The sequence below is a fragment of the Ambystoma mexicanum genome, chromosome 5p (genome assembly GCF_040938575.1).
Source record: "Ambystoma mexicanum isolate Mex_15411 chromosome 5p, UKY_AmexF1_1, whole genome shotgun sequence".
Lineage (NCBI taxonomy): Eukaryota > Metazoa > Chordata > Amphibia > Caudata > Ambystomatidae > Ambystoma > Ambystoma mexicanum.
In genome coordinates, this window is record NC_090930.1 from 444857687 (window position 1) to 444871835 (window position 14149).

General features: G+C 46.8%; 1 protein-coding gene across 5 annotated transcripts in view; it reads right to left on the reverse strand.

Moving 5' to 3' along the window:
• Nucleotides 1–14149, reverse strand: part of DOCK11 (dedicator of cytokinesis 11) — a 1707663-nt gene that overhangs the window by 897714 nt on the left and 795800 nt on the right. For all 5 annotated transcript variants that reach the window (XM_069612850.1, XM_069612848.1, XM_069612847.1 and 2 more), the window contains one exon: nt 8256–8381. In XM_069612850.1, the coding sequence (XP_069468951.1) occupies nt 8256–8381 (126 nt within the window). The remainder of the gene's footprint in view (nt 1–8255; nt 8382–14149) is intronic.

Here is a 14149-nt window from a genome sequence, read left to right on the forward strand (position 1 = left end):
AAGCAAAATAAGGCCTATCTTTTCCTATAACTAGAGGGTGTCCCTACCTATTATACTAACTAAGGTGCTTGTCAGTCAGTGTGAATGTCCAAAACTATTCCACCCACTGTCCAAATCTAACCTATCTGATCCTATGACAACTATAACTAAGACCAGAAGAAGGACTCCCATCTCCTGGTTACTGTATTTTATCGCAGGGCTTCCTGGGGCTTTCTTGTTTTACTCAATAGGCCAAGCGTAAATAGTCTTTCGCTATCCTCTGGATTAAGTTCTGAGGTTCTTTTAGAGGACTGGTTGGCTCCCTGTCCTCTGTCTTACATATTGTTTTAGTTATCTCTCTTCTGTAGGGCTCGAACCCATCTTCCTTATTGATCTCCTCTCATATATGTTGATGGCTCATTTCCTATTACACTTCACCTCTTCCCAGAGTGCTGTTTCATGCATGAGTTTGAACTTTCTGAGTTCACGGGTCTGTACCGTCCAAGTGTCTTTTTCTGTTATAATATCCTCCTCATCCTTGGAATATGGGTTGGCTTTTCCAGGGTAGCAAATGTCCAGCTCTATTTCTTTCCCACTTAGTGGTTATCATATCTCTTCTGATCTCATTAACACAGTTCTGGTTCATCAAATTATTAACACTTATTAGCATTAATATTGGGATGAGTTTCAATGAGCTTATAATGAGTTCCTCTTGTTTCTCTGGTTTTCCTGTTCCCCATATCACCTTCTGTGTTAAGGGGCAACATCGCAGGTACCTGTAGGACGTTGGACTCTCTTTTGCGTTATTCTGGGCTCCAGAGTGTACATTCCACAGGGTCTCCCTAATCTGAGTTTCGTTCTTGCTTTCGGGATATCACTGGTGCAGTTCTCCCATCGGTGGTATCAGCGTTGTACAGGCAGGATTCCCACCACGATTGCTTTGTGGCCACTCCACCACTAACTCTCTGTTCTTCCTTCCTCAGATTTCATCCACTTTCACATGCCTGTCCCCCAGAACATCTGGTTCCACGGCAAAGCTGTTCAGGCTTATGCAGACTCTGCATTCTGTGACAGCCCTGGTTCTCTGGGTCGCTTGCTCGCTCTCTCACACCCTGAGGGAGGAATTATCGGGCCCTCCGAACTCAGAATGGCCCGGTAATTCCCCATTCAGGGAACCCGCTAAAGGAGCCCGGTTTGGCGGCAGCCATGGAGCTAGAAGCTCCATGGCTGTCTCCAAACTCGTAATGAGGCCCTCTCTCTCTTGGTTTTCTGTCCTTTCTCAGCTCTCCACGCTCTCTTGGCTCTTTACACTTTCTCGCTGGTTCTTTGGCATCTCATCTCGTTTCAGTCTCCTAAGCACAGTCCATTGGAGATTTTGATAGAAAGGGACAGACCCAGTTTCTGGTTGTTGGTAATATAGGTTCACTTTATCTTCAGGAAACAGATAATATTCTGGTGTATTATATAAGTGCATAAAAGCCATCACTTGGATAATGTGATATGGTATGATAAGGCATGCATAACATGCCTGTACACGTGTTTCAAGGTGCAACAAGACAAGGAGGGGGAAACAATGGGAGGACAAAACAACGATCTTACTAGGCCTTGTGTCAATCAGATTTCGCAAGTGCGACGAAGAGAGGGGGGAGAAGTCCCAGGGGGGCAGGGGAAGGGAGAACTGCAGGTAACTCAATAAGTGCAGCCAGCAGGTGGCTCGTAAGCACATAGAGAAGAGACTGTAGTGTTGCAGATAAATAACCTTAAGTACAAGTGACCCAGGAGGCAGTGAGAGGGCAACTGGACATGCAGGAGCCTGGGCCAGAGTTCAGAGGGTGGCCAAGCAACCAGTGTGTGGAACAGTCAAGGACATCAGCAGGGGAGAGTAAGAAAGAAAGCGGAAGCAGAAAGGCTGGTCTTGAGTTGCTTTAAGAACCAGAGGTGGTCCTGCTCAAGCTTGAGAGAGGGAGGGAGGCTGTTCCAGAGGGAGGCCCCGGCGGAGGAGAGAGATCTAAACCCCACTCTGTGCTTGGAGAAGCGCCTGACCCTCAGAGAGTTGAAGGTGGATGAGCGGAGAGTTTGAGAAGGAAGATGTTTAGGGAGAGAAATTTGGAGGTAGGGTGGTCCCAGACCCCCGAAAACCTTGTGGACAATGCAAAGGGTCTTGAACTTGATCCTTGCAGCTACAGGGAGCCAATAAAGAGATTTCAGAGCTGGAGAGATAAGATCCCTGGGCTTGAGGCCAAGGACAAATCTTGCAGTCCTGTTCTGGATAATTTGTAAAGGTCGAAGAGTAGAGGCAGGCAGATTTGAAAAGATGATGTTGCTGTAGTCCAGGCTAGAGAGGACCAGAGCTCTGGAGACAGTGAGCTTCTAGGGGAAAGTGAGAAAAGTAAGAATACCTCTGAGGAGGTGCTGCTAACAGTTTGACTTCTTAGAGACATCAGAGATGTTAAGAGAGAAGGAGAGGGCGGAGTCGAAGACAACACCAATGTTCTTAGCCTCACAGGAAGAAGCAGGAAGAGGACCTAGAGTGGGCGGCCAGAGAGAGAGGAAAGGAGGGAACAGGTGTACTGATGGGGGGGATCTCAGTCTTACTGGCATTAAGGCAGAGATCATTGGCAGCATACCAGTCCTGAATTGCGGCCAGACAGTCTGGTATGAGAGAAGGAACAGAGGTGGCTGAGTGGAGCCTGAGGGAGAGCTGGGTGTCATCCGCATAGCACTGGAAGTTTGAGTAGAAAGTAGCGATTCAGTGGGTAAGAGGTGCCAGGTAGTGGCTGAAAAGCCAGGGAGAAAGGTTAAACCCCTGGGGAACACAACAAGTAGATAGAGGGATAGAAGAGAGAAAAAAACCCAGTTGGACCTGAGAGGGTTGGTCGGTGAGAAAGGAGGTCAACCAGGCCAGAACCTGATCAGTGATACCCAGGTTATGACAGAGGCGATTGAGCAGGATGGCATGGGCAGAGGATAGATCAAGGACAATGAGGACAGAAGGAAGATTGTAGTCACAATTAGAGAGCAGGTCTTCACGGGTGTTCAGGAGAGCAGTTTCCGTGCTTCTGGAAGCTCTAAATCCAGACTGGTGGTCTATGGGACAACCAACAGATTCAGTATGCAGATTAAGCTGGGAGATGACCAGCTTTTCCAAGAGTTTGCCCAGGAAAGGAGTGATGGATACTGGGCAATAGTAAGCGGGAGAGGAAGGATCGGCAGAGGGCTTCTTAAGACGGGGGTGCACAAGGGAGTGCTTGAGGGTGGGCGGGGTTCCAGTGGCAAAGGAGTGATTGCAGAAATGATGCTTCTGGATGAGCAGAGGAGATCCTGCATTGACAAGACTTTCATAGATCTGACTTGTCTAGAAACATCATATGGGGTGAACAAGGTAAAGGAGGAGAAAGGAAGAGGAGAGATGGCCACAGACAGGCCAGGAGTGGTAGAGGAGGAGGAAGAGGAGGTAGAAGAGAGGGTGGACAGGATGTCCTGGTTTTAGTGGTGCAATGAGAAGCCAAGGCCATATAGAGGGCCTGGGGGGAACAGGATAAGCAGAAACTGTGGAAGGATTGGCCAGCTCCCTGCAGATTTTGAAAAGTTCGGCCGAGTTGTTAGATGCTGCAGAGACACAGGCTTGGATGTAGGCTCTCTTCTTGGAGAGGCCAGAGATTCTGTACTGCCTTTGGAGAAGGCGGCAAGACAGGGGGTGCGCCTGATGCTCTCCACTTCCTATCAGCTGCCTTACACTTGTGTTTAAGAGCGGCTAGGTTGGAATTGTACCAAGAGTTGCACTTCGTCTTCGGCTTCAAGCGGATACTCATGACAGGGGCAAGGACATCCAGAGTGAAGGTTAGAGAGGGCTGTGTCATGGTGTGAGTGAGCCAAAGATGAAGGAGGAGGAGGGAAAGTGGCGGTGAATGCCTCAACTGACACACGAGAAGGTAGGTGGCAGTACTGGAGTTGGCGTTACCTGAGGGGTAGAGAGAGAGAGAGATGGGAGGAAAGGACGAAGTGGTCACTCCAGGATGCCACCAGGGAGTCCTTGTCCCCAAAGGGGGAGTGTCTCCCAGCAAGGTCTCACGTGCCTCGACCCCGGGTAGGATGTTGTAGAGCAGGTTCACCTCCCTAGCCTCACAGCGCACAGAGAAAGCAGACATTCAGGTCTACTAACTGCATCCACAGGTTGGTCTCACAAATGAATTACAGTTTTGAGCATTACCACTGCGCCTACAAGGTAGAGGTGTTACAAGGCACAACCAAAAGATGGCATAGGATGGCCGGGAGGATAGCTCAGGGACAACGCGTTTGTCTTGGAAGCAAAACAACGCATAGCAACACAGGTTCAAATCTCAGGCTCGCACTTAGAAACTGATCCCTGTTATTAAGCGCCTTATAAAAGAACAATTAGAATTATAGAAGTTGGCAATTACTTGCAGGATTTCGTCTCTGGGCTTGCAGCTGTGCATACTGATAAGCACAGTCACGCTCTGCCACATTAATATTCACGTTGTGGGTTGGGAGCACCTCTTGCATAGAGCCTCAATGAAATGCACTGGAAGTAACACAACTGAGCAAAGAATTGTCTGTGACTGCGCTCAGGGATGTGTAAACACATGTCCTCAGAAGAGGCTTGCAGTTACTACTGACCAAGATGTGTTCGTCATACCTCTACATTCTCCTATCCATTTGATCTTATAACACGATGAATTATCTGTGTGTAATAGTGGAGCAGGATACTCTAAATGAATAGATATTCGGCAGATTATAAGCTGCAAATAGTTTTATTCGAAGGGGAAATAAGCTTACTACATACACATACTTTATTGAGGGTAAACCTGGTCTTGCACTGTATTACATTGTTTTCTTCTGAAAGCAAATTTCGGTAAACCCCAGTTAAACCTCATTGTCTTAACTATTTGTCTGGTAAGGCTTTTCTCCTGAATATTGCCTTTAACATGGTTATCAGTGTGGCTGGGATAGTCAACCATGACCATTGCGTAGCTACGCTCTGATTCCACGTTGTCAAGTGGTCTGATGCAATCCAAATCTACTTTCGCCCAAGGAGCTGAGGGTGTTTCCACTTTTTGTAATAGAGCCTATCACACTTACAATCTTTTGTCATTATTGAGGCACTCGTGGAAGTGATCTAGAGCATTCTCAACTTCTGCAGTCATCTGAGGCGACCAATAGGCTTCTTGAATGCATTGCTTTGTGTTTGTGGGTCAGAGATGTCCGTGATGGGCTTGCTTGATGATAACTGGCCACATTTCTGTGTTTGACTGTGCTGTCCCCTCTGAGCACTGGTAGTCATTACTGCAAGTGCAGGTGCAATCTGCATGTACATTTGTACGGATGGTGATAGGCTCCTTCCATCTGGCCAACCATTTCAAGCATAGTGTTCTTCTTTCTTCATGACTTCATCCATTTCTTTATCTCTGTTTCACCTGGCTTCGTTCAGGGCTTGCTAGCCTTCTCCATAGACACCTGATTAGGATGCTACAACACATTTCCATGTGGTATTGAAAAGGGTGTATTATTGCAGCTTTGCTGCTAGACTGGCAGTCTGAGGTGGAGGACGTGGTGCCCCTCCTGGACTCAGCATGTGTTTTCCGGGATCACTGGGTGTGGTGAATAGGTGACACTTCCTTCCCCATATGTGCAATGTGAAGCACGCGCTGGCCAAGTCACAGGCCACCATTTTCTTTTCAATCACCAAGTAGTGATGTTCATCCAGTTTTTTTCAAAACAAAGGCTTCTACGTTTTCTGTGCCTCATATGTGTTTTATAATTGTGGCATCTAAACCATAGGCGCTGGCGTCTACTGTCATACATGTGCCTAACTCTGGGTCACAGGGCTTTAAGCAGGGTGCATCCAGCGCGTGGGATGGGATTTCAGCTGCTAGGTATACATTCATAACGGTCATTTGACCCTTTAATTTTAGATGGTACTCCTCATTTCCCAATAGTTTAGCGATGACACCTTGTACACTGTAGGTTCAAAGTTTACTTTCTTCTCTGTCATTTTTTTATTTGTGAACCAACTCTTCCTATGTGTTCTTGGAATGACAGTGGGGTCTGAGCCTGAGTCTGCCATGATGTCCTGTCCACTCTTAATAAGCAATGTGGTGCTGATACCTTCTTATATCCCTTTTCTCCAGCCAGAATCACATGCTCTTGGTTGCTAAGCAAATATTTGCTAACATCATGAGTGTGTTTGTCAATTGATTTTGATATCTTTAGTGTCTTTTTGAGTTAAACGTCCTTTCCTTATATGAATGTTTCCTGAATCTTATGATTGTTGGTGAGAACTATTAACATATCTCTTATCATTGAGGCTAATAAAACGGTGGTGTGGAAGGTTGCCCAGTGCAATGCCTTTTGCAATGGTGCAGACAGGCTAATAAAACAGTGGTGTGGAGGTTGCCCAGAGCAATGCCAGTGGTTCAGATAAATTCAAAACCTTCCACCCATCACTTTTTTTGCTTTCAGTTTGTCTCCCTTTGTGAAAGAGGGTATGCCCAGACGTGGGTCGATTGCTCACTGCGCCATAGGGAACCAAGCTGAATCTCACTGAGGAGGCCCAACAAAGCCAAAACATGTCTGGGTTGCTTGTGTTTCTGTGCAGAGGGGACCTGGCCAAGCAGTTTGGGCAGGGCTGCTCCCATTGGTGGCAGTACCTGACTGATTTGCATATGGCTGGACCCCTTTTGCAATGGCACAGACAGGCTAAAAAACAGTGGTGTGCAAGGTTGCCCAGAGCAATGCCAGTAGTTCAGATTAATTCAAAACCTTCCACCCATCACTTTTTTGGGTTTTGATAATTTTTAAAGCCACACAATGCGCCAGCTCAAACATTTACACTGCACAATAACATGCAGAATATTTTGTCCTCTGTTCTCTTGTGTAGAACTTTATCTTATGCAAAACCAGATTTCCGTTCTTCTCAAAGTTCTTTGTAAGTCTCCTTGCCGCTTCTTGTAGTACGTTGCCGTCCACTACTTCTTCCACTGGCGATTCTTCTTTCAGGCTTGTGAAAATGCGTTGGCCTTCAACCTGGAGTGCATGGAGTAGCATTGCTTTCTTTCGGTGAGTGCAAATACAGTAGCTCCTATAACCATCACATATGTACTTAAAAATGCTGTCCATTGATTCCACAGAACTGTGGGCTCCCCCAGAACAGGATGATGGTTGCTGGTTTGGGAACTCATCGCATTCCTGTACTCCGACTCATCACCATATGTAGTGCCGGAGAAGGTTGCTCTAAATTCGGATATGATGGAGGGTATAGGTTGGAACTGGTTTTTATTTCATGGGGTAAATCAGCCAGCTACATACATATATGACATACACATAAAGAGCCTTTATAATGCAGAAGTGCAGGAGAACAAGTGACTGCTCTCATGCCCGCTTTCCACCAGAATGCTGATGTCTGCGTGATGGCCATCTGTGTGCTCGATGGCCTTCTGTGTGCTCGGCTCACTCACCCTCGTGGTTCTCTACTTAGCTATTCATGCGACACAGGACTGTTTTCATGTGCACAGCATACTACTACAGTTTGTCCTATGTTATGCTAGTCCATCCTAAAACTACATACTGCTATTTACATTCCATTTTGCATTCAACTAATACAAGTAGTCAGATTCTGCATGTGATGCCACACATGTCACAGACATGGGCGTCTGCCTCTAGGTGTTTTAGCTTTATTTATGTTGCTTCCCTCCAAAGTAACACTGTTTGAGACATTGGCGCTCATTACAAGTACGGTGGTATCTGAGCAGTAAATCTACTGAAATACCACAGAGCTGTAATACCTTTACCACCACTTTGTCAGCGGTATTACCACTGAATTACAAGTGGTGGTTGTGGTGTTAGTCCACATTTATTTGGGGTCCTTTGGACTCCATGGGAGAATTCAGAGGAATTACTGCGGCATTAATTCTGTTGCCGGTAATTCTGTGGAAATTTGTCAGAAAGCTGCTGGATTTACCTCCAGCTCATAGCTAGAGGTGAATCCTCCAACTTTCCGACACACTCATAGTTGGCCGGTGCGGTAATGCGGCAGTATATGGTATTACCACCAATTCTTAACACGCCACCCAACTCGTAATTAAGCCCAATTTGTCTTCTGATGTCTGTCCCTATTGAGATCCCGGTGCCAAGTGGCATCTCATGCCCTCCCTTCCCACCTGGGGGCAAGGTGCTACTTTGTGTGAATAATCTGAGAAATGCAAATATATATCATCAAGTCCCTCCAAAGGTGGCAGGCTATGTAAAATGGGTCTTACCTTAAGTAATTTATTTATAGCTAAAAAATCTGCAGACTGCTTTAAGATCGTCGTCATTGCGATTGCCAGAACTTCATGCGTTGTCTGCGATTGTGTCGAAGTCCCTTTCTCCATGCGGAAGACATACTGCAAGAGCAAAATAAAAACAGGGCACTGTTAGGATCGATTCCATGTGTTGCCAGAGAAGCCAGAGAGAACTGAGACCTGAATAATGATGTGTGGCCCACGTGCAGAGGCGAGCCTGCCTTCCATACTTCCTGAGGTCTCTCTGTGGGGAACAGTAACCATAACCCCTCAGGGATTGACTCCTTAGCAACTGGTTTATGACACCGGTGCTGAAGTATGGAGAAGCCAAGGAGAAATAGCTTACTAACAGTTCAATCTGTGGGCCCATCTTTCACATTTTACTCTATCTTTGATTTTAAAACAATGTATGCAAGAATGCATTTTTCACCTGGATTGTAGGTTTCACACCAGGATGTTTTACATTTTATTTAGACAGTATGGGCCTACTTTTCCGAAAAGTGCAAATTGGCGGGCCGCCCATGTTTGCAACTTCCATGAACTTTGGTCCACTCCAGTGGCGGCCGGTGACTTTGAAAGGTGGTGGGGCGTAATGTATCAGGGGGAATTTGGAAGCAAGTGAGCGCAGCGAGCGAGTCCAACCAACATCAAGAGGGGTGCAGGTTTTTACCCCCGTCAACATTTTGGAAAAATGGCTTCCAAAATGTGCAATGTACTGTTCAAACCCATATAAATATGACCTAAAAAGCACTCGTTTTTAGGTACTGATGGTGGTACATTATTCTTACATGTGCAAGTGTGATGGTGTATGAAACACAAACAAACTAGTGGTACACCATCATGATTTATATTACACGTCCATCTCTGAAACCCAAATAACCTAACACCATACGTAGGAAAAAATAAGAATAGGTGGTGTGTGAGTGTGCGCAACCCTGTACGACATTAAGTTCAACACAACCTAGATTTCTGGTCCATGGACCCTCCTCACCTCGACTTGTGGTTAATGCGCCTCGTATAGACCCACTATAAATGTGTGGCTGCACATAAGGTTCAGATCCAACAACCAAACGTGTGTAATGGAATTAAATGGATGAGGAGGAATTCATTACATTGCCAAGAGAACTTTTGCCGGGAAATTAGGAATAGGATTCATTAGACCTATAAACATTAACAACTACCTTATGCCACAGCGTCTGACATTTCGAAGTTAAACAAGAGGCTTTAAGTTTTATAAAGGTATTTGTCAAAGGTTTACTCCAAGTCTGGTCTTCGAGAACCCCAACCACACCAGGTTTGCAAGATTACCACTGAATATACTAATAATTTACATGTGGATATACTGTATTGCAATGTATTTTATCCCTGAAAATATGCAATGGATTACTATGTTGGTGAGCGGACTTCGATAACCACTCGTCTATGCTGTATATTTGTATCATATAAACGTTTCCATCAAAGCACATGTCAATGTCACTTAGCTAAACTGAGACCCATCAACTTGAAATTTCCATGTCGTCTCCAGTAAGCAACTAACATACCAATTTGGGATTAGTTATCTGCTGAAAAGTATTTCAGTGCTTCAATGCTTTTTCCCCTAATCTCTCTTCTGCTTAGCTCTGTTGCAGAACTGTGTTCTTATGGCATAGGCTCAACAACCAATCACCCGAACCCACCATCTGCACACGTGTCTAGGATCCTCAGATTGTATTTTTTCTGACATGAGGTAGCATGAGGAGTAGCGTGAGTACAGATAATCCAAGCAGATAGACAGAAAGGTAAGACTACAAGCAATCATGCGCCTTCTCTCAGAGGGGAGGAAGGGTGGGTCGCATGTGAATCTAAGCAGATACAAGCATCAGAAATACGATTACGGTGAGTAATGTATCCCTTCTGAGGCTTGTGGAATCTGCTTAGATCACATGCTGTGCATAGATTAGCGAGCAGTACCTGAAGAAGGAGGTGGGATGTGAGAAGGGTCATGAGCAAATAAGTGTCTTAGAACCGCTTGTCCCACTTGTGTATCTGCCTTGGAATGGGTGTCAATGCAGTAATGCTGAGTAAAAGTGTGAATAGAGCTCCAAGTAGCTGCTTTGCAAATGGTGTCAAGGGGTACATTTGCAATAAAAGCCAGAGTGGCCCCAATGCCTCTAGTAGAGTGGGCTCTTGGCGTGAAAGGCAAAGTTCTTTCAGAGAGTGAGTAACACAGCTGGATACAGTTAATAATCCACTTTGAGATGGCACCTTTAGAGACGCGATCCCCCTCTCTGCCTGTAGCTACGGAGACAAACAGTTGATCTGTTTTTCTTAGCGGTCTGGTTTTATTTACATAGTAGAGGACCGCCCTACGCACATCTAGATCTAGGGTGTGTAGTTTCACCTAAGCCGAGCTTTGCGGGTCCTGGAAGAAAGCTGGAAGCTCGATGGACTGGTTTACATGGAATTTTGATATAAATTTAGGTGAGAACCTAGGGTGTGTGCGTAAAACCAGTTTGTCTTTTTGGACAGTAAAGAAGGGATCCTGCACTGACAGAGCCTGAATTTCACTGACCTTTCTTATAGAAGTAATAGCTACTAAGAAGGTCGTTTTATAAGTCAGGTGTTTGAGACTGCTTTTATGCATGGGTTCGAAAGGGGGGCCCATGAGCTTGGCTAGCACCACATTAAGGTCCCACACTGGTGGTGGGTTTGAAATAGGAGGGTGAAGTCTCTTTACTCCTTCCATGAAGGCTTTAACTACTGGTAATTTCCACCACGAAACCTTGCTATGGGAAGTGGTGTAAGCCGACAGGGCTGCCAGGTGTACTTTCAGTGAGTTAAAAACCAATCCTGCATCTAGCAGGTGGAGCATGTATGTAACAATAGTGGAAGGAGTGCAATCAATCGGGTTGATTTGTCTACTCTGGCACCAGATAACGAACCTCTTCCACTTGTAAAAGTAACAGTGCCTTGTGTTTGGTTTCCAAGATTCCTTTAGGATGTCCATACACCTCTGTGGCAAATTGAGATGTCCAAACTCTATGACCTCAGGAGCCATGCTGCCAGGTTCATTGAGTTGGGTTGCTGGTGCACAGTTTGACCTTGGTGCTGGGACAGTAGGTTGTACCAGGCTGGAAGTTTGATGGGCTCGCACACCGCCATCCTGCGTAGGTGTGGGAACTACGGTTTTCTTGCCCACATGGGAGCAACTAGGACGAGCGTCATCGACTCTCTGTTCATCTTGTTCACCACTTTCCTGATGAGAGGAGTTGGTGGAAAAGCGCACGCAAAAATTCCTGACCAGTTCATCCACAGGGCGTTCCACTGGGAGTCTGGTTGGGGGAACCTGGATGCAAATCCTGGGCATTGTCTGCTTTCGCTTGTGGCGAATAAGTCTATAGTGGGGAAACCCCACTGAGAGAAGATATCTTCTACGACCTCTCTGTGTAGAACCCATTCGTGTTCCTCTGGGAGGGAGTCTCTGCTCAGAGCATCCGCTAGGGAATTGAGCTCCCCTGGAACATGTTGTGATGACAGGAAGATGTTCCGTCTGAGTGCCCATATCCAGATTTTCTGGCCAAGCTTGGACAGATTTGGCGAGCGAGTCCCTCCTTGCTTGTTCAGGTAGAACATGGCTGTTGTGCTGTCCGTCCGGATTTGCACTGACAGATTTAGTAGGTGGGGCTTGAACGCCTGAAGCGCTCTGAATACTGCCAGAAGCTCTAGCAGGTTGATGTGGTTCTTGGCCACTGAGTGAGACCAGAGACCCTGAGCTGTGTGGTGGAGATGGTGAGCTCCCCACCCCCTCAGACATGCATATGTAGTGACTACTGCCTGTACTTCGGGATCGTAAAAGGGTTTCCCCTGTACGTGATTCTCTCTTGTCCACCAGTGAAGGCTTTGTACCAGTGTTGGCGAAACGACCACTAGATCGTCCCACTGACCACTTGCCTGAGACCACTGTTTCGCCAACCATTCCTGCATGGGACGCATTCGCAGGCGCGCGTGGGGGACCAGGTAAATACATGACGCCATCATGCCCAGTAAACGCATTGCTTTGCGTACCGTTATTTGTTGACCGGACTGATAATGCGGAATTTGCAGTAGTATATTCCGAATTCTTTCTTCTGAAGGAAAGGTCAACACCTCTTGAGTATCTAGGATTGCTCCTAGGAATTGTTTGGAGGTGCTTGGCACCAGGCTTGACTTTTTCTCGTTGATTGAGAAGCCTAACTCGTGGAGGAGGTCGATAGTCCTTGGAATGTTTGTCCTGCAAATTCCTGGGTTTCCCCCATTATGAGCCAGTCGTCCAGATAAGGGTACACTGGGATTGCCTCCCTGCGTAGGTCTGCAGCCGCCACAGCCAGTACCTTGGTGAATACCCTTGGTGCCGAAGCTATCCCGAAGGGCAGTACCTTGAATTGGTAGTGTCGACTGTCCACCTTGAAGCGCAAATACTTTCTGTGCGCTGGGAACATGGAAATATGAAAATAAGCATCTTTCATATCCAAGGTTGCCATGTAATCCCCCTTTTTTAGGAGGGGGATTACCTCTTGTAGCGTGGTCATACGAAACTTTTGGGGCTTGACATACTTGTTGGCAGGCCGTAAGTCCAATACTGGGCACATTGTCAAATCTTTCTTTGGCACAAGGAAGTAAGTTGAATAAATACCCTTGTTCACCTGGTGTCCCGGGACGAGTTCTATCGCTTCCTTTTCTAGCAGAATGGCGATCTCCTCGAGGAGAATCTTCTGATGTTCTAAAGAGTGTACTCTTTGTCGTGGAGGATGGTTCCGGGGACGCTGCAGTAGCTCTATACAATATCCTGTGGATACCGTTGACAGCACCCATCTGTCTGATGTGACCCCTTCCCAAGCCAGGGTGAAGTTGGAAATGCGTCCCCCTACTGGGGTTGCGTGAGAAGGGACCCTGAACTGAGCGTCACTGCTTTGGTGGAGGCGTGCCGCCTCCCTTGCTGGGGCTTCCTCTGCCTTTACCACAACCACTCCTATTACCCCTGCCGTAACCCTAGGTAGACTGTTGGTTGTTGTTCCACTGTGTACCCTACCCCTGGGAATAGTTAGATTCTCTCTGGGAATTTTGGCCACGTGGGCAACAAAAATTACTATTCCCTCTCTGGTTAGGGGGTTTATTGGTTAACTGGCCAAGGGACTTGAGTGTTTCGTATTCGTCCTTGGCACCAAACAACAGATCGGTTTCCACCGGTTTGTCCAACAATGATGCCTGGGTTTCTGCCTTAAAACCAGACTGTCGGCGTCGAAGGTTGCTTTCAAAATGCAACCAGACACGGCTCTACCCTCTGCGGAAATCCGAGCTAACTGGCCCTTTAAAGGTTCAGGAGCAGAGGCTATGAGTGCCGCGACTTCTTCCCACTGATGGCAGTTGTAGCTGGCCAACAGGGTGGTGAAGTTTGCAATCCTTGCTTGATAGGCGGACGTTGAGGCTACTTTCCTGCTGAAACCGTATAGTTTTTTGCTCTCCTTGTCGGGAGGAGCTTCGGACGATGACAAGGGTGTTCCAGCCCTCTTACGAGTGTTGGTGACAACTAAGGAGTCTGGCTTCAGATGTCCTCTTATATAGAGAGGGTCAGACTGGGCCGCCCTGAAAAGTTTTTCAACCCTGGGATTGACTGCTCTAGTGAGGTTTGAGTTCACCAGGGACGAGTCTATTCTTCGCTGAATGGACTTAAGGATAGGGATGGTCTGGGCAACAGGCCTCCTTTCTCCCACTAACTCTTCTGCGAAGTCCCTCTCCTCCTGGACACCGTGGGTGTCAATATGGAAATGTTCTGCTGTGCATGCGAGAACCTCGTTTAGGAGGGGTTGGTTATCGACCGGGGAGTCAGTAACCGGGGCTTCGTTCTCTACCGG